Source organism: Equus asinus, chromosome 22 (assembly GCF_041296235.1).
Source record: "Equus asinus isolate D_3611 breed Donkey chromosome 22, EquAss-T2T_v2, whole genome shotgun sequence".
NCBI classification, from domain to species: Eukaryota; Metazoa; Chordata; class Mammalia; order Perissodactyla; family Equidae; genus Equus; species Equus asinus.
The window spans coordinates 28,128,288-28,153,238 of record NC_091811.1 but is presented as its reverse complement, the minus strand read 5'-3'; the positions used below and the strand labels follow the sequence as shown (position 1 = coordinate 28,153,238).

The window sequence follows — 24,951 nt, the reverse complement described above, 5'->3', positions numbered from 1 at the left end:
ACAAAACAAACAAACAACCAAAAAAGGTCTGGAGCAATCCCTTTCCTAGGATTCTGAGCCAGTAAGAGTGGTGTGGGAATAGAAAAACTGTTTTATAAATTTCCCCAGATAAGTCTGAGTGTAAAACAGGATGGTGAACAACTGGTTTGCCTCAACTTTCACTGACTATGAAAAGAAATGTGCTTTGGATTTCAAAGCTTTCCATAAGGAAAGAAAAGAAGAGAAATGACAACTAGATGCAATGCATGAGCCTAGATTGTATCCTTGACAGGGAAAGGAGGGAGGTGGGCTACGAAGGATCTTAATGGGACAGTTACTGAATTTGGTATGTGGGCTAAGGATTCGATAACAGTATTTTTTGATGGTAAATTTTCTGATTTTGATAACTGAGTTTTAATTACATAAGGGAATGTCTGGGTTTATTCCCCCAGAAACACACAATAAAGTATTTAAGGGTGAAAGGACATGATGTCTCCAATGTATTTTCGATACTTCAAGGAAAATATGCACATATATATAGATACAGAGAGAGAGAAGAAAATGATAAAGTGAATGGGGCAACATACAAATAATTGGTGAATTTGGGTAAATATGTATAGGAGTTCCTTGTACTAGTTTAGCAAATCTTCACAGTTGTGAAATTATATCAAAATTTGTTTTGTAAAATGTTTTACTGTAGTTAAAACTAATGGTTCTCAAATTTCACTTCAAAAATTGTAGTGCTGTGCTGTAATCTGATTAACAGTAATCAAGAGAATAGATGTCAAAAAAAGCAGTCTGGAATCTATCACACCAACTGGAAATTACAAGAGTGATTTTTCAGATGTAAATATCCTTATGGAGGATAATTATACACTTGAGAGTTGAACGATATAGGTTAAACTAATTGCAAATATTAAGTGACATAAAGATTATTTATTTTTGATGAAATAAAAAATATAAAATACCATTTTCTGAAAATCCATGAGGCAGTCAAATTAGAAAAGTCATGGAGTAAATATCTGATTTGAAGTCAGAAGATGCAAATTCAAATGTATTTCTTACGAAGCGTAGGGTTTTAAGAGAGTCGACTAACCTTCTTGAGGAACAGTTTCCTAATTTGTAAAACAAACTTACTCATAATACAGGCCTCATTAATGAGAAAAAAAATTAGTGAAAAAAAATTGCCAATATATTACTTTATGTATAGCAAACAGATTCTCTGCAAAGCATAATGTCTCAGCCATATAAATATAATTTTTTAGCCATCTCACAAGTGCGGGTTAGCTCCTAGGTCATGGGACCAAACGAGAAGTTCCATCTGGGGGCCAGCCCAGTGGCACAGCAATTAAGTTCACACGTTCCCCTCACTCAGCCCGGGGTTCAACTGTTCAGATCTCAGGTGCGGACCTACACACTGCTTGTCAAGCCAAGCTGTGGCAGGCATCACACATATAAAGTAGAGGAAGATGGGCACCCATGTTAGCTCAGGGCCGGTCTTCCTCAGCAAAAAGAGGATGATTAGTGGCAGATGTTAGCTCAGTGCTAATCTTCCAAAATAAAAAAAGAGAAATTTCATCTGAACTGTGGAGTGAAGAATGAGGTATGAGAAATACATTTCCTGGTGATGGTGAAGGGGTGGGCGTTGAAAAGCAACAAATGAAAGAAGTTCTGGCTTACACAATCATCCTACCAATGCACTGTGTAAAGGGACTCCAGACATTCTGATCAAATAGAGACAGGAAAACATTAACATCCTTTTGTGCCACAACTCTCCCATTTCTGGGTTTTTAAGTCTGATTCTTTGAGATTAATTTGGAGCAACTATTCAAATAATTTGTGAAGTTACATAAATGTGCTTTTTCTGACCACTTATGCATCTGAAATCATAATTTAGTGGTCATTATAGAAGAAAATATAACTTGTTTGGATGTGAAATCATCAGGTCATAATATTGTCCTTTCAAAATTCTTAGATTTTTTCATTTTTCATTAGAATATTTACGGTTGCATGTCTGAAGCTAGCTGGATACATTTTTCCTTTGTGAATATTCCTTTCTTTTCATTTTTCCCCTTATTTGAATACTTCACAGTTTTTAGATTATTATTCATTTCCCCTGCAATTCAAAAGTTTGTCAATATGAGTTTTGTAGGTCTCCTTCATTGTTTTATTTTGAATTTAGTAAAGTATCTCAAATCTGCATATCCAGGTCCATTGGTCAAGTTTTCTTCTATCATATCTTTATTTACGACTTCTGTTTCAGATGTTCTGGTTCCTTCTTCAGGAACACATATTGTGTATAATTAGTCACATATTAAAGCTCCACTTTAGGTCTTCTTAACTATCATGTTCTCTTTCATACTTTTCATCTCTTCTTGTACATTCTAGGATAGCTTCCCACGTCCAACATTCACATCGCTGATTCATGCTTCTGTATTATCATTACTATAGTTCAGTACTCCCAGTGCCTTTTAAAATGTGGGCCTTAATTTTCCTATTATACATTTAATTTTGCTGAAATTCTTCTTTAGCTTATCTATCTCCTTTTTGTATCCTTTATTGCCTGCTGTTCCTGCTTCTTGGATGCTCATTCTTCTTGCATGTTATTGAGTATAGCAAACAAGAGTCAGAATGTTCTGGTGAGTCTTACAAGAAATCAATTTTAGAAACATACTCTTCCTTTGAGCCTTCAAGTTTATCATTCTTTTCCGTTATTCCACAGTAATTTTTATTGCTTATTCTTTTGTTTTCTTCTCCCTCTTTACAAATTATTGAATGGGACACTTCCTAAACTCAGTGACTCTCAGAATATAGGATGGATGGACTACCCTGAGCCACATTCTCTGATGAATAAATGACAACTTAAAAGGAAGTTGAGGTGCCCAGACTGCAATAAAATTTTCTGTTTCTTGCAGGCTTTCACTCTACTGAGGTGACAATTTCTCTTACCTCCTGTCTCGTCCTCTGAAACTCTGAGAAGATATAATAGACACAATCTAAAAGTCCCGCCATTCGCTTATCCAGGATATCTTTGTCACTATCTTCAGACTTTTGCTTATGGAGAGAGAAGCAGTCAGTATGCAATGAGAAATCACCAGTAGTCCCACTCTGTAGCTCTTGCCCCGCTGTTTCTGAAAGATGCACTGTCTGAATGGTAAGAAAGATGGCAATCGGGAAGGTAGGGAAGGTCTGAGAATAGACCCTTAAATACCTCAAAAATCAACATATGTGTATTCTCTCTCATTGATTGCTATATACCCTGGGTATGCACCCTGGGTATCCATAGGAATAACACAAGGGAACTACAAAGTGTCTTCTTATCTGTTTTAGGTGTTCTCTTTGTCATGAGATGAAACCCAAGGAGGCCAAGAAAATTGACCTACCATTGGTTAGTGGAAATTCTTCCTAGATTCTAGCCTTAGGTTATTTGAGACTTGATGCCATGTTTCATCTTTTTCTTAAGTGTTTTCTTAAGTATCTTAAGACATGATTAGCAAAAGTTACATCCTAGGACTATTTAAAATAAGTTCCCCTAGATGTTCTTTCACTATAAAGCCTCTCAAAGGTGTCACTTTTACCTGATAGTAACAACTAATAAATATCATTGGTCTAAACATTCTTACCACTATGAACCTTCCAAAAGTCCCAAAATTTCTGTACATCACAGGAAACTGTTGGGAATCTAGCTTGTGTTGAAAATTCCACTGACTTCCATTCTTCTGTCCCCTTTTTCACTAGTCTTACAAAGCTAATGATTTGAAGTAATGACAATTTTATTTAGCTATACTATCCTTTGAGTCTTCCTATTCATTTCTTATTTTTCCATTTAGCTATTCAGGCAGCAAACATTTATTAAGTGGTTACAATGTGTCAGGCACTGTGATAGACTCTGCAGACACTGAGATGTATGTCCTGCATGCTATAATCATAAAGACTGGTGACAAAACAAATCTTTACATCATGCTCTAGTAAAGCTTTCTGAAACTGTCTATGGTGTGAAAAATATCTAAACACTAGTGTCAAGCAGCATCTAATTTTAATATGCTTAGGTTGTTATTTTTATCAATAACTGGATTCAAAATTTCACTTTAAATATTGTCATCAGGACTGTGACTTCTTGGTTTAATACAAATCATTGTAATCTGCATTTAATAAATGCCTATTGTGAGCAAGGCACTTCACTTGGCACTGTATGGAATGCAAAGGTAATTAGGACAAAATTTGTATCCTCAGGATTTGTGTCTAGCAGTGTCTTAGTCCATTCGGACTGCTATAACAGAATACCATGGACTGAGTAGCTTACAAACAACAGAAATTTATTTCTCACAGTTCTGGAGGACTGGAAGTCCAAGATCAAAGTGCCACCAAGGTCACATTTGGGTGAGGTCCCTCTTCCTGGATCATAGCCAGTGTCTTCTCCCTGTGTCCTCACATGGTGGAAGGAGTGGGGGATCTCTGTGGAGTCTCTTTTATAAGAATACTAATTCCATTCATTAGGGCTCCACCCTCATGACCTAAATATCTCTTAAAAACCCTGCCTCCTAAAATCATCACATTGAGCATTAAGATTGAAATATTTTGGTGGGACACAAACATTCAGACTATAGCAAGCAATACAGACCGACTATAATTAACTTCCAACAAAGCACACAAAGTATTACAGATGCACAGTAGCAGAGAAGATTAACTACAATACTAATGACTCTTCATTGAGGAGTGAAAAAATTTGAGCTGGGCCATATTGAATATAATAATTGGTACCATTTTCCAGAAGCTTCTGTATGTTAATCACCGTAGCATATAATGTTTCCTGTACATTATCTCTAATCTTGGAAAATGGATATATTTTTAAGTTTGCATTATCTATATCGGTTCAGAGGGCCTAACAAATGAAATGACGTATATTTGAAACTTTGCTTGAAAATCCGTATAGCCGTTTATTGGGGGGACAGGGAGGCGGGAGTAATTAGGCAATCTAGTACTAAGAGAAAGACAAGGAAGACCATGATCTGAATTAAACTTAGCTCCTTTGGCAAACTGCATTGCCTATCTACTTGGCTCCCAGCCATATATAGATGTAAACTTTCCAACCAGTATGCAGACTCACAAAGAAACAGTTTGAGGATTATAAATTAAATGTCATCCTCTTTTGAATTGTATACGTCTTACCTCTAAACCAATTCAACTAGGATAAACATATTAAATTTGTTTCTGAAATATGAAGAGGTGACAAATGTTTTCCACGTAAGCATTATTACTATTTTTTTTAAAATCTCTCGATCAAATTGAAGAGGTACTATCAATGGCCAGAATTGTGGATGGCTCAGATTCCTAAAAGACACTATCATTTTAAAGCCTCAGATAAGTTTTCTGTTAGCAGTGGCTGATGATTCTGTTCAATATGTGGAAAATTGAAACAGAAGTGTGCAACTGTGAAGGAGAAATTTGATCGAACAATGAAAACTTACAAAACTTGTAGGTGTGGCGGTGGATTGATCTCTTAACTTGTGATTACATACAAACAAGTCTGTTGTGATATACGGGTAAAGAATTAGCAAATATTTGGGGAGATCATTTAGAATATTGGTAACACTGAAAAGTTTAATTTTTTCATGCAACGCAATTTAAGCTGAGAGCAAATTGCTCCTATGAACTGATTCAGAAGAAATCTACCAAGGCTGTGTTTTTGTTGTTTGCTGGTTTTTTCTTTCTTATAAACTGAAGTAAAGTATTGCCTACTAAAATATCATTTCTCAGGTTTATTAGCCACCCTAGCTCACTGAGTGAAAACTCATTTCCCATTTCCTTCTAAAGTATCATTTGCCCTTTTTAAAAAATATTCTCCATGGAAAACATCATCAGTGAATTAAAGCTTGGTGTGGTTGTTTAATGGTTAAATAAATTGGGTGAGGACATTTCAGATATAACATCTTTCCCCAGCTGCTTGGAGGAACATGAGAATGTAGTGTACTACTGCTTTGTTCAGGAAGTGATTTTCGTTAAAAGAGGTGAAAATTTCTTTCAAATAAGTTCTAACCATCTGATATTTATTGTGTTTTAAATTCTAGAAAATAACCCTTGAAAAATTATAAAAGTAATCTGGGAGCCGCCTCTTGGTTTATTCTTTTCATCTTATTGAGATATTGAAAATTAGACTACTTGGTTTCACTTTCTGCTTCCTTTGATTTAGAAGAAGGCTGTTTTGCCATTTCAAGTCTTTAAGAGAACTGCTAACACCATTAATCTCTTTAAGGATTATTCTTCCCCCCAATTTGTTTACAAAATGTTCAAATAAAATAAACACTGCTGTAAAGCTCCTTAGTTCTTATCAGGTTAAATTTAGGAGTTCTAAATTTAGTAATATTTTAAGAGCTGAAGCTATGTTTCCCTTAAAAAGACGTTGATACTATGACCAAAACAAAAATTGAATGAATAAGCTATGTTCTTCTTAAGAATCTTATTCATTTTACATAGTGAAATTTATAAGTCAAGCACTAGTTCGATGTAAGATAAGATTGTTTAATCAATCACTGTAACTTTCATAAAATCCGCATCCTTTTAGTTTGCTCGTGTAAGTACAATAGCTATTTTTAGGCAGCACACTGGTGTATCTGAGATGGCAATAGAGCATTTTGGATTTATTTTGGGGAAAGAAATTATAAATCAGGTAAGATCTCACCAAATCTCAGATCAATTGCCCATCGAACTCATCTACCCCGTACGCAGTTATGTATCAAGATATATAAGTGTATGCATATTTGACAATAATTGCAGAGAGAGGGAAAGAAGAAATTGAGAAATATCTCTTAGAGTCATTGGAGAATTTTTCCTAAGCATTAAAAAGCCATTTAAAACAGTATTGAGAACCCGATGCTGCCAGGTTCAAAGTGTTCAATTTCAAAACCCTCAAAAAGACAAATATTAACTCTTTTTCTTAGGATACTAGGCCACATTTTTTTTAAACAGTAAGAGTAATCTTGTTCCTGGAATTATTGAAGCTACATGTTTCTTTAGTACTGCGAAATGAAAAAGATTCCTAGTCACCTGTGAGGGAGCGAACAGTCCAAACTAAAGCCCAGACGAACTGAGTGAAACAGCAGTCCAAAAAGACAGTGCAAAGGAGAAGCCAGAACGCAGCGGTTTGCCAACTTGAAATATGGGTGCTCTCCAACTTTGTGTTTGCTTTTGGCCTTGGGCTTTTATTCAGTTAAACATTCAAATTCCTAGAAAAAAACGACTCACTCCAGTTTTGCACCTCAGTCCTTTGGGGGTTAAAAAAAAGATGAATGTAGCTATGAACTCTGTTCATCTTCAAACTAATGGACTCACCCTCCTCCCCATCAGCCCCGTGCCCCCTCCTCCCAGCACCCTTTGTCCACTTTTATGAATTAAAACATGCACACACACTTGCACACACAGGGAATCCTGCCCATTAATTAAAGGACTTGTCAGCCCCAATCCTAGATTCTTACAGTGCAGGAAATGTCTCTCCTTTTAAGTGCAAAACCATAACATTACCATTTCCCCAGTGCTCTCTGTTTTAGGCTGCTTTCCTAATTAGAGAGATGATAACAGCCCTGCTGATTGGCATTATAAAAGCACTAGTTTGGCTTCATCTGTCCCAGGTGTGCTGTGTAATTTTTTTCTTCTCACCGTTTCAGAGCACTACCTCTCTCCTTCATTGTTCCTTAAAGTTTTCATCTGAGGAATTAATACAGATAAAAAGACATTAGAAAAGAAGCGCCACTGCCAAAGCTCATCCCCGAAACCTTTTATCAAAAGTACCAACTATACAAGTTAGAGGATTTTTTTTTTACCCTTTTGTTTCTGAGGGTTCAGGGGGTGGGAGGGTGGGAGGGTGGAGAGGAGAGGAGAGGAGAGGCTGGGGGAAAAAACACAGCTCTGTCAATGGACTGAATGCGCCATTAAAACTGGCGTCACTACAAAGGTTAGAGCAGAGCTAACTGTCAATACAGTGAGTAGAGTGGAGTCCGGTAAGGGGGAGCTTTAGTGAGAGAGATATACTTTGATATTTTGGAATGTTAGAAGGGTGAATGTGAAAAATTGGAGGTTGGGGATCTAATTACCCAACCATAATTGGGGGCTAGGGAATAAGTTGCAGCCCTCTCAACTCACCGCAGATCAATTATGTTAAGAGAACATCTGTAAGTAGAACTTAATGAGGTCCATTAGAGCAACATGTACAGCCTCCTCTAACAGTACTTGTCAGCTTCTTGGATGAGCTGAAGGAAGCTGCTAACTAGGGACCTGGCGAGGTGTTTAAATACTGGAGGAGCAGCGCTGGCCCACTCAGGTTTTGTATGCAGTTCGGGAAGAAAGTAAGAAAGAGAGAAGCAATAAGAAAGACAGGAAGGCAGAGGCAGAGGCTTCTTGCATTTGTGTGGCTGAATTTCGAAGAGTGATGGTGGGAGTGTATGTGGTGGGGGCCACAGCCACCTCCTCCTCCCCTTGACTGAGACCTTTGACTGCACCTGGACTTTCAGGGCGTGCTCTCCTTTGCCTACCCCCACAACCTGTCTGCTGCCCTCAAAAAAGACGGCAACAGAACAGAAGCATCTTTGGGACGCCACAGAAATCATTATTGAACACCCGCACACAAAAGTAATCTGTGAGGTGTGTTTTAAAGAAAGAGACAGCTGAAAACTTGAAGACGTATTTAGAAATATACATATATATATATATACATATACTGTTTTCTTGTGGGAGATCTCCTTTGAGCAAAGGTAAGTAGTATATATCTGATCACCCCCTCAACACCCTCCTCCACTCCATTCTGTCATTCCTCTCCCTTTTTCCCCTCATGGAGGTATCACCAAATAAGATCCCTGAAAAAGACAGCTCGCCTTTCTTTTTTTTTCTTTAATAAGGGTTGGGGTGGGGGGTGGATTAAGTAAATTCTCTCATCAAATGTATGATGAGCTGCAGAAACAGGGCACAGGCAAAAGGTAATCGGACCAAGAAGATCTAGCTCTTTATGGCAATCCTTTTGCAAAGATTTCCAAAGGATCTGTAATTAAACTGGGTAGTTTACTCTCAGGAAATGAAGAAACTGCTTGCCTGGCTGGATCCAACCTTTAGCTTGGCTGAGTAAACAAAAGCACAAATTCTTCTTTCACTTTTTCTCTCTGGGGAGGGGTGAGACTTTGGGGTTGGGGGGAGCCAGGAAAACAGGGGGTTTGCTGAGGGTTAATGGTGTTTTTCGCAAAGTGTCAGCAGAAGATGATTAAATTCCACCTCTTGTTCACCAGATCACTGTGTGCACTTGTATATTTCATTGTCGGCAACCGCTGATGATCACATCTGTGCAGTACATTAAGTGGCAAGCCTCTTCATCTGCACGGGGTTTTTCTGATGATTTTTTTTCTGTGAATAATTCATATGATTATGAAGAGAAAAACTGCTATTTTCTATCTCTCTCTCTCTTCTGTAGCACAGATTAAAAAAAAAATCTTGCTGTAAATTGCGTGATTGGGGAGATAGCCTGCTTTCAAATAATTTAATTCATGACAAAACCTAATTACTGTCAGGTAATACCCTGTCAGCTTTAATGCATTTCATCAGTCATAATGAAAAGAAGAGCATTTTATGACCCATCTAATTATCATTACATTTTAGGGGAAAATGAATGGCATGGAGCTGAATGTTAACTATTCCATTTTATTCCTTTACACATGTGGTTTGGCATATTATTCACTAAGTTCCTCCTCTCTCTCTCTCTCTCTCTCTCTTCCTTGCTTGCCAGTACAAGTGTGTGTGGGGGCAGTGTGGGGGGACTAAAATTGAGAGGAAAAGGAAGATTGGGGAAAAAGGAGGGGGGTGGGAAATGCAATTAGAGATCTGGGTGTTTGTCCCTTAAAAAAAAGGTGACAAAATGGTTAATGTCTTTGCAGGTTGGTGTTGATATCGGGAATCTTACTGCCACAGTCCAAATAGAGTACTAATTACTGCGAATGATGTCACCGTAGGCAGAGGAATAATCCCATCATTTAATTAGTTGAATGATTTAAACAAAGATTTGCATAGATGCACTAATCAGTTGCCATGAATTACAGAGCAGCAGTTGCCAGCGAGGGGTAACAGATCATACAGTTGGAGGGAAAAAAAAATCTCATCTCCTTGAACATAATTAATTTAATTGTCCTCATTAGCTGTACCATTTGTTTTGATTTTATTTCTCCCTTTCCCCACACATACTTCTCCCTCCCTCCCTCTTTTCTTCTTCTCAGTGCATTGGCTGAGAGAGAGCGCACGAGAGACACACACACACACACTCTGGGGTGTTTTCAGAGTGGCTCGAGCAGAGAGGTAGGGTAGAACAGCGGGAGCTGTGCGGATGGGTGAGGTGCATGTGTTCCTGCTTAGACGGGCCAGAAAAGCCAAACTTAAGAAATCTGCCTATGTACAGAACAAATCAACTGAAGGGTTCTTATTAATCTGCCGTCTGTGACTTTCGTTATTTTTCAGGTTAGTTCTGAGTTTTGTTGCCTTTTAAAGGGAGAGGAAACAAACCACATACTATTTTCTTGTGAGCCTTTAAAAAAGGGCAGGGATAAAAAATAAGTTAGCAATGTGATGCCATTATTCTTTATGAACAGAAGCATCATTTAGCCTAAATATTCATGGGGAAAAGGGTGCTTTGATCTTTTTTAATACTAGAACTAGATTAAACTTGAGGGTGCTGAGAAGAAAAAAAGTTTTTTGGAGTTCAACAATCGAATCCTTCTTGGCCCTTGAAACAGTTCAGCCAGTGTCATTCAAATGTGGACTATTTTTAAACTTGACCTTTGACAGGACTTCTTAAAATCTGGTGAGGCTGTTATGATAGTGGCCAAAAAGAGAGGATGACTTGGAAGTTTGAAAACTTAGAAAAATGAGATATTTTAAAGCTGCCAGTGGTCTTTACAGATGCAAAGTAAAAAGGAGAAGAGGTTGGAGAGAAAGGGACCTATTTCAAGAAAAAAAAAGAATCTGTCAAGGCCTCAAAAACAAGCCTATGAAGACGGGGCAGTAATGGTGAAGAAATTCAATGGCTCTTTGACCAAGTTAGTCTCAGGGCTCCGGGCTGTTTTTCATTCTAGCATGTGAATTTTAAATTGTAAGAAATTCAAGTAATTGCAGGAAGTGTTTCAGAGGAGGGTGGGAAGGGGTTCAATCTTCTTTAATAGGGAACGAGTTCACAGTTTGGTTCTTGGGCCACTGGAGGAAGGGAGGAAGGGCAGTGTGTCATCCGCTAGACCCGGCTTGTGGGGCAGACTTGCCCCGCCAAGCAGCGACTTTAGAGAGTTCATTCGCGGAAGTCAGAGACTGAGCAACTGCAACCGCCCCCAAGACATTTCTTAAAGGGGAGGGCTGTGTGCTTTTCCAGTGTATTCTGGTAGCAGTTTGATTCCCTTGCTTTTAATTTCCATAATTGGTAGCTTCAGAAACGGCTTCGGAAGACAGTTTGCTTTAAATTTGGCCACCTGGTCCAAAATGCCCTGATGATTATAGGAACCCTACCCTTTCCCTCCGGCGCTCTTTCGCAGGACTTCTTTTGGACGGGTCCAGGAGGTAGGGTCCTCCCTGAGTCGACTCCTGCAGAGGTCACTTTTTGTGCGCGGGGTCGTCCCCAGCGTTTGTGAGCAGCATATGCATGTGGTTGTGCTGACTGCGCTCGCAGGCTTGTAAATTTTCACCCTGGGAAATTAGCAACAAAGCCCGATCTGTCTCGTGGCTGCTTTGCACTTTCCGAGGGCGGCTGTACTTGACTGAGCTGCAGAACAGGCACACGAGAGCGAGCGAGGGAGCCAGCGAGAGAGGGAGGGAGAGAAGGAAAGGAGAGAAGAGGGGAGGGGTGGGGGCGAGAGGTAAATAGTCTTAAATCGGAAGGGAGCAGCTTCTCTGTGGTCTTGACAAGCGCTGCCTGGGCTCCGCCGGCTCAGTAATAACTGAGTGACCTTTTCTTTGGCTGTATTATGTCTGGCTGGGAAGGGATTGCATTTTGCAGCTGAGAGCTGGGGCTTCCTTCGGCTCGGCTCCTCGCGTGCTGCTGGGGTAAGTTGTCTGGAGCCTGGACGGAGAGAGACAGCTTCGGACTGCAGTTGCCTAAAAGGAGGACACCTGTGGCTCAGATGCGGTCAACACCATTACTTGGCGGATCCTTGAGGACCTCATTATTTTAAACTTAAAAAATAGAGATTCCCTCCCCCTCTTTTTTTTTTTCAAACAATGCTTCTTTTTGACCTTTCCCAAGGAGAAGCGCTACAAAGCAGCCACTGTGCTTTCTGAACGGCCTCCCCCTGTATCGCTTAATTGAGAAGGTAAGTGCAGCAGCTGTGTACACACGCGTCGGCTTATTTGTGGTGTATGTGTCTGCGGGTGCGCGCGTGCGTGTGCGGATGTGGGTATTTTTTTTCTTCCCCAGCCTCTCCTAATGAGGCATAAACGGGAGCTGCAGCCCAGCTCCGCACTGCAACTTTTACTCGGGCTGCAGCTCTGCTGAGACGGTTTTGTTTAAATCATGTGAGGCTTCATTATTTTTATGATGAGACATGAAATAGATGCAGGCGGAAGATGTTGATGGAAGGAGAGAGCGCGGCTGCGGCGCGGAACGTCTCAAGTACGACTCGAGTGGATAATAGTCAAAGTTCACGCTGAACTGCAGCATTTCCACATCCCTGACTCCTGGGGAGAGAGGGGCAGGGAGAGTTTGCAATTAGGAAATGTTGGCCCTGGCCAGGCCCTTAGGAAAGGGATTCAGTCCTAAGGGGGTTCCGGACGCCCTCCCCTTACTTGCTGAAATTCATGACCCCCCCCCACCCCCTTCCCTTAAGAGTTGAAATGACAATCTTTTGGTTCTTGTTGACACTTCTGCCTCTCCCCACTCTGCCATAAGCACAAAATGTTGCTCCTACGAGATAGAAAAGTGACAATTTGGAGGGGTAGGGGGAGGTGGTTGGGGTAGCCAGAAGAGAGAGGTTCCGTGGAACAAGGTGCCTATGTCTAATAGGTTGAGATTCAAACTGATGCGGCACATTCTTACGGGGGCTGCCCAGATTGCTGTTATGAAATACAAGTCAGATTTATGATCTTTTTCATATTGAACATGATATGCTATGCTAACGCCGCATGTGACAGTTTAATCAAATCCATTTGTTACCACGAAGCTAAAAGGGGCCGCTGGGATTTTAGGATTACGGGCAGAGTTAGGGAAGCATGTGGCTTTGTCATTCGCCATCATTTTGCACACTGCCACACTGCGAGGGGCTCTGTGTGTGCGCCGTGTCTCGTCTGGCCGCCCTCATCCCTTCCCCCACCCCCTACCGCCACTCCGACCCGCTCCCAAAGTGGCTTCACAATAGTCGGTCCTCGGCGTAGGCTGCGCACCAGGTCCACACTTGAGCTAAATCAAGGAGACCCCCTTCTACGTCTACCTTTGGGCTGGGTGCTCAATGCGAAGCTGCTGCAACTCAGGCACGCCTAAGTCAACTCATGCAGAAAAAGGAGAAAAGTTTTGGTAAGGTTACAATCTACTATAGATGCACTTTACCGGCGCTCGGCACTCTTGGCTGCTCAGAAGCCTTCCTGCTCTTCCGCTGCTTTTGTGTCTTTCTGAAAGATCCGAAATATTATTGTTGTAACTGCTTTGAAAGACGGCTGCTTAAACCAATTAATCTTGCTAGGTGCAACAAATACTGCTACATTCTTTGCAAATCATCCCTGTGTGGCTGCAAAGACACAACCACAAAAGCCTGGAGCATAAACTCCGTAAGGGATTCTTTGTTAGAGTGTATGTATGTTTCTTCTTTTTTTTTTTTTATTTTGCATGTGAGCTGCATCAAAATTGAACTCAGTCTTGCAAATCTCTTGTTGGCCTTTGCCAAGCACTAGCACTTTGCTGCCATGGTAACTGTAATTAAACTGATAAGAGTGGAAAAATGTCAGTATCTCTGAGCCTTGCAGCTGCATTGGAGAAAAAGGGAATCAAATTGGTTCCCAGCTCCATTGCTCAAAAAGGGGAGGGGGGGGTAGTGGAAGGATGGGGAGGGGGGTTGGGAGTTGAAGGGGCAGAACAGAGTTAAGCAGCTCCAGCGCCTGAGATCTGGGGACATCTATTTGCATTGTTGTCCCTTAGGGGGCTGCAGCCTGTAGGGATGCTCTGGGCCAGTGAACAGAGAGAAACAAGCTTTTAGGCCCAATCCAGTTCTCCAGTCCGGGCTGGGGGCTGGGGAGAGGATGAAGATGGGCAGGAGGAGAGAAAATCTTTTGTTTGGTACCTCTTGGCAATCGAATGGCGGTGTTGGCCAAATTCTTTTAATCTGTGTCACTGCTCCCAGCTGCAGAACCTGCATTCCCATTTTAGCATCTTCCTGAGGCACCTCATCTCTGCCAACCCCCTTTATGGATTCCCTCTTCCTGTTCCTTCTCCCAAATTGTTCTCTGTGTATCTTCCGATGGGGACAAAATGTTTTCCATTCACTATGTGTAGTTAGTCCAAAAATATAAAAGACTGGGTCTAAGTGCTGCAAATCTTTTATTATGATTATTTTTTTAAACCCCTGTGTGTTGTGGAGTTGTGGTTACTTTGTTGTGTTAACTACTGAAGCTGAGACTGTGCGGATGAATGGCACAGAACAAGGGAACATAATGGAGGCAATCAACCGTTAGGCCGCCTCACAATGCAATCCAGGCAATTAAAAGCTCACCAGAGTTTAAATGAAATGGTTCTACTTATTTCTGCACACCACACTGCACAGGCTATTATTTATGTCTTTTTTTTTATTATGATTTCCCTTAAACTGTCAAATAACTCAGAATGGCAGGGTCTCAGAGGCAATAAGAATTTCCCTCAGAACAATTTACATGCCAATCTAAAACTAGTTATGAGTGCTGATGTGCTATGAGCAACTTGTGAAATGTTTCTCAGCTCGGAACACATAACTTTACCCAGACATGTTCTTCTGGATGGTGAAGGGAGGCTGCTGACCCCTTTATGCCTTTTTAGGTACATGGTACCGTGGTGACTACAAAATAGTTCTTTTTCTACAACTGTTAACTCGTGTAGTATTGAAAAGATTTCCTTTTCAAGACAAATGTGATCTCTAAAAGAAAGTACCAGGATGGAGTGGAAAATATCAAAGTCCTTTTATGCCCAAGGCCAAACAGAATGTAAGAGTTTCAAATATTAATTGGCCTCTGAGTGCTAAATTAAAATGTCAACACAACACAAACAGTTTGTGAAGACAAGCAAGGTAGTGTTACTTGTGCCAAATGTTGGTATTCCTCGTTTTGGTTGCAAAGCACTTTGAGTAAAGATAGCTGACCTTCCATGCTTGATGGTAGTGACACAACTCAGGGAAATGTAGCTTAGGATTTTGACAAAAAATTTTCAGCTTTGTGATATAAAATAAGAGCCTTATAAATTGGATAATTAGAATAACCACTCTTAATATGTCTCTAGCTGTTTTCAGAAATGAAATCCAGAATGTCATTTAGTAAATCAGAATTTGCCCCTCCCCCAGGTACATGGTTAAGAGGCACTTGGGTATGTTCTGTACTGTAATTAATGGGATTCATTTCTTGTGGAACCTTTCTGGAAGACGGTAACTAGTTCTGTTCAAAAGAACTTCATTTGTTAGAAGTTCTAGAGAGTAAGATTTAGCTGAGCTATCAAGGGTGATGATTAATCTACACTAGACCCTTAGCTCCTTCAAAGAAAAGGAACAGAGAGCGGGCTATAGGAATACCACCTGCTCTTCTGTACAGATCCAGCTGCTAGTCTGCAGCTCTAACGACCACGGCTATGCATGTCATACAGAAGGAACAGCCACCCGGCTTTCTTCCCTGCCATTCCCTATTCCATTACTCTACCAGAGAAGTTTTCTAATGCAAGTTCAACATCCTCACAATATTTATGTGCAATTCATGTATTATTTGTAGCTAGAAAAGTTCCTCAGCTGTGAGGGTACGGTGCCTTGATGTCTCTTATCAATGTGATAAAAGAAAAAAAGGATTGTGAAGATAGCAGAGGTGAAGCCTTCAACATAAGTCATCAGAGGAAACTGAAGAAGGTTTAGTTCTTTTGGAGTAGGGAAATACGCAGAAAATCTCCAGATTATAGTTTGGCATTTCTTTTCTTGAAACTGTTTCAAGTGTATGCACATTTGGTGTTTTGTATCCTTCTATGTCCAAGTTTAAAACTTTATGCGGAGGAGAGGAAGCATAATATAACAGTGGGATCTCTGGACTAGGAGGCCACCAAGTCTAGGGCTTAACTGTTCGGCTTTGAGCGGGTCCCTTGGTCCTCTTAGGCCTCTGTATCATAATTTGTAAAATGAGGGAATTTGGAATCAATGATGTCTACAGTATTTTATGGTGCTTAAATGAGTTATTTGATAAATTTCAAGCTCTGAATAGTTGGTCCAGCTGTTTTTAAAGCTAGGTGTTTGACACTTAGGAAAGAAGGAGAAACTCAAAGGCAAATATCCTTTCAATGAGAAAATGTCATCAAGTTGTAAAACCCATAGAACCCAGCTAGACTCCTTATTTGTGACAGAGGTATATCTCTAAAATATATTAATGTCCCTATGTCTAGTATAGTATGTATATAATATATTTATGTATGTAGGTTTGTGTAATTTTATATATATTTAGACTTTGCCTTCTGTTTTTTCTTTCTCCTAAAAAATAAATCAGTGCATGTTCATGGCAATAAATTACATAATCCTATGCTTTAGTTTTATATAAAAGCGTGTGGTATATAGTTAGGTAATCTGCCATTAATAGGAGCACTGACCGATGCCTATGAGTACAAATACTTTCTTAAAATTTTAACATAATGAATACTTTTTATATCAAGGGCACAGGAACAAATATTTGGATGCAAACAAGTAATATAGGATTGGTGAGCTTTTCGGGTGACTGCCCTGTGTACGTAAGTAGAAACATCTCTACTGCTAAGTAAGGATAGTGTCATCCCATAAGGGTGCTTTCTCCTTCCACCATCAAGCGCCTATTAAGTGAAATTTTTAACCAATAAAGAAAAACTCACTTTTGACTCCTCTACACTGTGCACGGACTGATTTGTTAAACAGTTTTCTTTTAAGATTGTTAGCCATTTATGTACAATTTCTCCCTACAGGAACTGCTCTGTGTAGAGAATGGGGACATGATACAATTATTTATTATTACTTAACTTCGTGTATAATGTTAACCTACTATGTACAACATGAATTCATTATTTTTACCACTTTATATGTGTGACTTTCTAAGTGATTTAATACAGACTTTATAACTTTATAAAGTTTGAACCTGTTTGTTTCCAAAACTTAGTTTGATTTCAGTATGGCCCTAAAACAGAAAGTCTAACCCTTCTTGAAAGAGGCAACATTAAATATTTAACGTGTTTTGAGGTCTTTGGACATCGTTGGATTCTTTCTTGTAGTCCCAGCTCTCTTTTTTGTTTTTGTCTTCCTTTAGGTATACAAATGCTCTCAGTCCAGCCAGACACCAAGCCGAAAGGTTGTGCTGGCTGCAACCGAAAGATCAAGGACCGGTATCTTCTAAAGGCACTGGACAAGTACTGGCATGAAGACTGTCTGAAGTGTGCCTGCTGTGACTGTCGCTTGGGAGAGGTGGGCTCCACCCTGTACACTAAAGCTAATCTTATCCTTTGTCGCAGAGACTATCTGAGGTAGGAATTACCCTTGCACACCAGTGATGACTGGATTCCTTTTAAAATACTTTTGTAAGTGTATTTTTTTGTTCATTTCCTTACGACCAGCTTCTATTTCTGAAAGCTGTTGACCTGGGAGTCTTCCAAATGTTGCCAGGTGCCTGTTATGCAAATTACTACTTAAGCAATGGCCAGCAAAACACAGTATCTAAAGTGCTCCTATTTAGGGGTAGGCTGTTCCCTGCCTGTACTGAAACTGCCAGTTCAGGTCAAAGATGTATTTGGCAGAAATCAGCAGACAATTTTTTTATTAGAGCATAAGGGACAAGGTAAGCTGAATAGAATGCAAAGTTATTCCACTCTCTTTCTGTTTTAGATTTGTCAGAGAAAGTCTGTTTGAAATTTTTAACTGGTATTTATTAGGATATTTATGTAGAGTTTTGAAAACTTTCCCCAAGTGTGAACGCATCACAAAGATAGCACTGAGCATTGACCAGCTTCAGCCTTGCCTGTAGCTTTATGGAAAATAACAAAGTAAAGACCCTCCATCATTATGGGGAAATGATAGCCGCTCTCCAAACTGTAAGTTTCAGGACAACTCAGATGTTCTTGCTTATGAAGCCATGACACCGACTACGCTTGTTTCTCAGCCTTTAGCACTCAACGTAAGAACTTCTACTTAAGAAAAATTATTTTGCTTTTCAGGGAACTTTGTGACTTGATTCAGCTACAAATTACTGATATTAATACAGTAGGATCTATCAAATTAGAGAAATGATGTATGGCATCATTTGGGTTTTCATATTTGACACAATTAATCATTTTTCTAGTCTGACATCAAGCGATTTATTTGGAATTTTTTCCCCTCATGACACAAAATTTATCAATCAGCAGTAACTCCTTAACCATCGTGGTCATTTTGAGGGTGTTTTCTAGGGAATTTGGTGCTTCTGAGTGTATAATTCAGTTATATTCAGTCCAATTTAACCTTTATGTGTGAAAATATATTGTTTGATTAACGTTAGTGGAAGAGGATGAATGCAGCAGTAGTGTTTATCAGATTCTACTATTCCCCCTCTTACGACGTCCTCATCTGACAGCCTCCTGACTAATTATGACCACTTGTTACAACTTCTCTGTGTTCCCTGAGTGCGCAAAACAGGAGCAAGTGCCAACAATGGGAAGTGACTCTCTATAGCTAGAAATTCCCTCATTGTGGTGGCACAACTAATCAGAATTAATTTATTTTGTGAATTCTTTTAGAACTGCAGTCTTTGAACTTTCCTCTTTGAAATCAAAATTTCTCCTGTGCTCATTGTGAATTAGAGCCTCATTTCCACATAAAGCATTTGTATTTGCTTTTAGTGATTTAACATTGCTTCCCAGTTTTGCTTTATCTTTACTAACCAATATCCATAGCTTTTTGACCCTTTTTGACTTTTACATTTGTTTACAAGTGCAGTATCTCAGGTGGATTTATTTTACAGCAATTCCAAAGCAAGGAGTTGATACAGTCTGGGCAAGATTAAGGTGTTCTAGTAAGCAATAAAGACAAAAATTGAGTAAAATTTGAAGAAAGTCTCTTGAAATATCTGGATTTTTTTAAATCAAATTATAAATTTGCTAGTGAAATGCCTGTACTGTGAGTGAAACTGTTTTTGGTGGTTGTCAATAGAGTAGCGAGCAGAGAAAGTAACCTTAGACTTGCTTCGTTATTCTTCCCTATGGTCATAAAAATATGATGTTAAACTGCTATTTGAAAGTCTCAAGTAAGTGTGTTGTTGGAGGGAATTTATCAAAATAGTTTTCATCTCAGAAATCCTTATCTATCTCTGAAAGATTCTCTGTGTTGCTTTTTATGATAGAACTTTTAGTTAATTTCTGATAGGCTCAAAGTTTTAATGCTCGTTAACTTATTTTTCTTTTTCAAATAGAAACTCTTTCAAATAGAAACCCTGGTCCCGATGGCCAATATATTCATTTTTCAGAGTACAATTTCCTGTTAAATTGGTTATTACCATATTAATGGCTAGTTGTTATGTTAACAGCCTAAGGGCTGTTAACATTTCGAACCAAGTTGTTAACAGCAAGCTTATCCCTTATTTAAACTGAAGGTTTGCTGTATATAACATGACTTCTTTGTCAATGAGTAATTCATCAACACTTAAAAATTGCATGAGTGAAATGAGGAAGTGGTATGTGTGTAAAACACTGTTTCGTGTTATAGATTATCCCGCAGATGTGGTATTTAGCTTTATGTGGAAAGCATGTATCTCAATGAAATTGTGTCGATGTTCAACAGCATGTGTCTCTGACTGGCAAATTAAAGTAATCTGATTCTGAATGTCAAATAGACAAATACAATTAAGCAAATTTTCTTTACTAGTTAATTTCTTTGGATCTGTATAAATAGTCATCCAAAAATGTTTTTTGAATGCCTGCTGTGTGAGAGGCCTAATTTTAGGTAATGGATGAAATTAAGGGAAAAAGGGAGGTGCACCTAAAATTGTTACTATCTAATTGCTTATTAATTACACAAAATCTGTAATATGATTAGTGAGCAAGTAGTTGTCTATGGCTATTTTCCTGAGCTTTGAAAATAATTTTTCTTATTTCCTTTTTATTTCACATTTCCTTTTTTGTATTTTGCACAGTCAATACATAATGTTTAAATACTATTAAAAAGTGGTTTGGTTTTGTTTTTGGTGTTTAGATATATGTAATTTCTTTGAGGCACCAAACAAGCCATAAATAACTTACAGGTTTGTATTACTCTGTCTAAATCTCTAGGCATCTAAGTAAGAATATGAAAAATGATAAAAAGTAATAGTTTATCTGTACTTGTAAATTATTGGTTATAGATATTATCCTGTGCTAAATAAGTTTTTCATATTGAGAGAAGAGTGAAATATTTTTACCAATTGTATTTAACTTCATTAACTTCTTTCAAAAAAGAAAACAGAAAACACTTCTAATGCTGAACAAGTCTTGAAGTTCTAACTTTTTATTTTGCGTTACTTTGAGTAGTGATAGCGATGACATGTTTTTACAAGTTCTATGAATGATGAATAAAGAGTTTAAATCATAAGATATTTTCTTAAGGCTTATACAAACTATTATTGTGGTAAATTTGATTTCTCTCTGATCTTTTTTCTCCTTTGTGGCACAATTAGCTATAATTTAAAGAAGAAGAAAAGATTTTACATTTATGTCCTGAGTTTCAGATCTTGACAGTTCACTTTCCATGATGGGGCTGGTATATTATCTTTTATTTTTCTGTAGAATATAAAATGCACATATCTGATGAGAGAGAATTCGCCAGTTTGTAGGATGTTCTCCGCCTTCGGAAACTCATTAGATAAAGGAACAGAAGGACTGACTTTTAAAAACTTCCTCTATTAACATGCTTTCTGACTTAAACCATGAAGTCAATCTGCCCATCAATATTTATATGCCAAGACCCAGAAATGTATCTGTTCAAAACATATCCACTACATTTATAACTTTCTTATTTTTAAAAGTTGAGCTTATGACAAATTAGACATGGAAGCATCTTTGTACCTTGAGCTAGAGTTCAGAACTAATAGAATGCCTAAAGTAGATTAACAGTTTTTGTGTAAAAATAGCACAGTTTTAGTAATGATGTTTACAAGACTGTAGTCACTGTTAAACTATCTGTCATCCATATTTTAGTCTGGAAAATATGAATGAAGTAGTTAATATATAATCAGAGCTTTAGAATTAAGATTTTGTGGCAAGTGTTGAGCAGTCAGAACTAGGAGAAATGACAAAATACTTTTCAACTTGGAGGCAGTAAAGAATATTAGAACTTACCACTTAAGCTTTTGGGCAATTTTTGCTTGTTTTTTTATTTAAGCCTGCAACCTCTTACTTGTGGTATATTTTAAGCATTAAGTCGATATAGGCTGTATCTTCTGTCTCTACAAATAGTATTTTACCAGAGAGTGTATTCAAAGCTGTTTGCTGTGCTATGTGCCATGGAAGCTGCTTATAGCTCTTCCTATATGGCAAGATGAAAATGTCTTATATAAAATTTAATGCAATTTGCTATTTTTATATATGAGGATGATTTGTTTAAATGAAACTATGGGGAAAGAGAGATGCTTAATGCTCCACCGTACTTGCCAATTAACAAAAAGGATTCGAAGCTGCTATGCTGACTACAAATTTTATATACTTTAATATAATAATATAATAACTTTAAAATAGAAAATTAAAATGAAATGCTGCATAGAGCATTAATCTAGCTATAACTTATTTCACACTGATCAACCCTAGTGCCTCAATTTTTATATGATTAAATTTATATTAGTACATAATTAAGGCCTTGAAAGTAAACATGAATATATTGTTAACATTATTTTATCTGACAATTCACTGCACAGGTTCTTTTCTAATGTTGAGTAAAGTGTTCAGTTTTTTTCCTTCATTGTCACCTTTTTAATATTAGGGAATTAAAAATATCTTCCCCAGAAAACATTGCATTATTGTTATTTGAAAAAGCACTTTTTATTGTTTTAGATTCTGAAAATTTAAGCTTTTGCATGGAATGAAACTTGTCCCAAATAAACTTTGTTTTCTACGAGCTTCATTTGAGCTTTCTTACTTTATTATAGTAATAACTTTTATTATATTTAAATATCTAAGCTAATCTTAGATTATGAAATATTTTGGCATATGAGTGTGTTAGACAACATAGTCTGTTAAAAAATACTTTATATTCCTTGTAAATTATCATACTTTATAGCTTTATAAAAAGCTTTAAGTGCATTTTTCCATTTATTATAGGAAAGCACTACTGAATTCTATTTCAAACCTTTTAGATGATATGCGTTCATGGACTAGTACAAATCAAGTGATAATTTTGTTTTGTACAGAACTTTGATAGAGTGCCCCTCAATTCGGAAAAAATGTGTGGATTCACACTAGATTTCCTGAGTGACAACTGCTTTGTAACAATCTCTGTTAAAAATATTTCATCTACATACAGGATTTCATATTTGTAAATTTATCTAAAATATTTTTTGTCCTTAATTCTGTGATGCATCTATTTTCAGTGAATGAGTATTTAAAGTAGCTAGTTATTTCAGTTTTGTGGCTTGTTGTTTTGGTTTGTTTTATAGACTTGTATTTTCACTGAAAATACCGCCCCCCACAAGAATATTAAAATACAAAAATACTTCACACTGTTTCTATATCTTCACTATTTTTTATCTTTTTATAAAGCATGTAGTACTTCAGTTTGGATAGTTTTTACACATGAGATGGATAAGTCAGACATACCTGACTTAGCAGAAAAATATTCTGTTTCTACAAATATATTTAGGATTAAATGCATCTGGAAGAAGTACATTTGAGAATTGCTAAAAGTGCTTATTTTGCATTTTATAAAGACATAGAACTCTGGAAAAGAATCTCTATTTTTGGTTGCTCTGAGAGTATATCAAAGTAAGCCAGCACTTCATTTATAAACTCGTCATTAACTTCCATTAAGTGACTAATAATAAATTTTAATGCTGTGTTTTGACTGCATAAACATAATTTACTAAGGAATCTCATTTTTAAAATATGCTGAAAGTAGTCCTTTTGCAAATGGTTTTGATGAATATACGCATTGTAGAAATGTACTGTGTAGTGCAGTATTTTGGTCTCACATAAAAATTGTATAGCCTAAAAGAACAATTGAACCAACCTAAACGACCACTGTATTTTTCTTCATTACACTGTGAGTCATTGAAATCTTTTGGTATTTGGTTTGAAAACATTTTCCAGTTCCTATGAGAATGTCTTCTCTTATTCAAAATTATGTACTGCAACCTCATCCCATTTTCCAGAAAAAAAAAAAAATTAGCTAACATTCTAACTTTTATCAATAAATGTTAAAATATATGAGTTGCAAATACAGGACAAGATCTTGAATACAAAGAAAGTAAAAATAAAAACAGCAGTATTCTATTCAATTGACAAGATTTTTTTTTTAAACATTTGCATTAGCCGTGTCTCTTTAAAAAAATGTTTTCCTTTCCTTTAAATTTTTTAAATTGGTTTGTATAAGTGATTATTCCAACTGAGGTGGAATTTCCCCTTAAGCATTTAAAGAGGTGTAGGTGTATATCTGTATGCTGCACATACAGATATTAGAATCTATAAAACCTTAGAATGAACATTAACTTTTGTCATAATTGACTTTCCCCAGATTCCCATAGTTTGGCAGGCTTTAAGACTTGTAAAATTCAGATGCTTGAAGCCAGCTAATTTCTTAGTATTGTAAACGATAGTACTGACTTATTCTTATAGAGTGCTTACCATTCTAAGAGGAAAGATAAGTTTTCTAATCCTATAGAATGCCTAAATTTATTCCCTCGTGATTTTTATCACCCAGTTCTGTTTTTCTCAGCTCCGATGGATTTTGATACTGTCCGTTCCATTCTGTTTCTATGATCGTAACATACTTGTTTTAATGATTAACCATATGGGTACCCTTTTCGAGATATTTATAAGAAATTTATTTTGAAGTGGGAGTTTATATTGTGAAGCAAGAAATGTGGCATTTAGATTTTGCATTTCTTACCCAAAGCAATTTCTTTTCCTTACTGAAGGTTTTCTGGCCCCTTATTAACAATATTAATAACTTTTCTCTAAAGGAATTAGGACAAGCATACCCTTTCATTATATTTGTCAAACATATTTACTATATTCACACACCACCCACATCCCCCACCTATCCATTCTGCTTTCTGCCATATAGTGTCAAAACTTCTTGATAGACCTTTTCCTTCCCAACAATATATCTTTTGTAGTTTTGTAAAGATTCTAAATCTTTTGCTGAATTCTTTTCCTCCATAGTGTTAGCTTTTTAATGATACAAAAACCTCTTTTTACATCATAAAAAAAGTTGTGGACTTCCCTAGTTTAAAGCAAAATCACACTTGAGATAAATAATCATCTTGGAATAGTCAGATCAGTGATTTGAAGTTGGAAAATTAACATTAAGCTGCATGTAGTAAGTTAGAATCTAACCAGCATGTGTTGTTATGATTCAATTTAATATTAAAAACTCTCCAACTGGGCTACTGGGAAAATAAAAGACTCTTAGGAACTGAAAGATTATTTGCAGAGGAGTACACCAAAGCCATATTTAAGTAAAATTGTTATTACTAATGCAGTAAAGCATCGGCTACATTAAACCCATCCTATTAATAAAAACAGAAAATCAGTTTTAGTAAACATAAATATCAGATATGACAAGGACTAGTAAGGGGGCAGGAAACTTCATA

At 37.6% G+C, this 24,951-nt stretch overlaps 1 protein-coding gene across 11 annotated transcripts in view; it reads left to right on the top strand.

The window, feature by feature from the left end:
• The window catches only part of LMO3 (LIM domain only 3), a 75,215-nt gene that overhangs the window by 8,237 nt on the left and 42,027 nt on the right, over positions 1-24,951 (top strand). Inside the window, exons 1-3 of one of the 11 annotated variants that reach the window (XM_044775184.2) lie at positions 10,310-10,464; positions 12,233-12,299; positions 17,458-17,671. In XM_044775184.2, the coding sequence (XP_044631119.1) occupies positions 17,466-17,671 (206 nt within the window). In that variant the 5' untranslated portion in view covers positions 10,310-10,464; positions 12,233-12,299; positions 17,458-17,465. Of the gene's footprint in view, positions 1-8,454; positions 8,724-10,227; positions 10,465-10,824; positions 11,043-11,184; positions 11,551-11,720; positions 12,300-13,232; positions 13,496-17,457; positions 17,672-24,951 lie in introns of those variants that run through there. The other 10 variants (XM_070494292.1, XM_014866015.3, XM_044775183.2 and 7 more) reach the window with 10 other exon arrangements.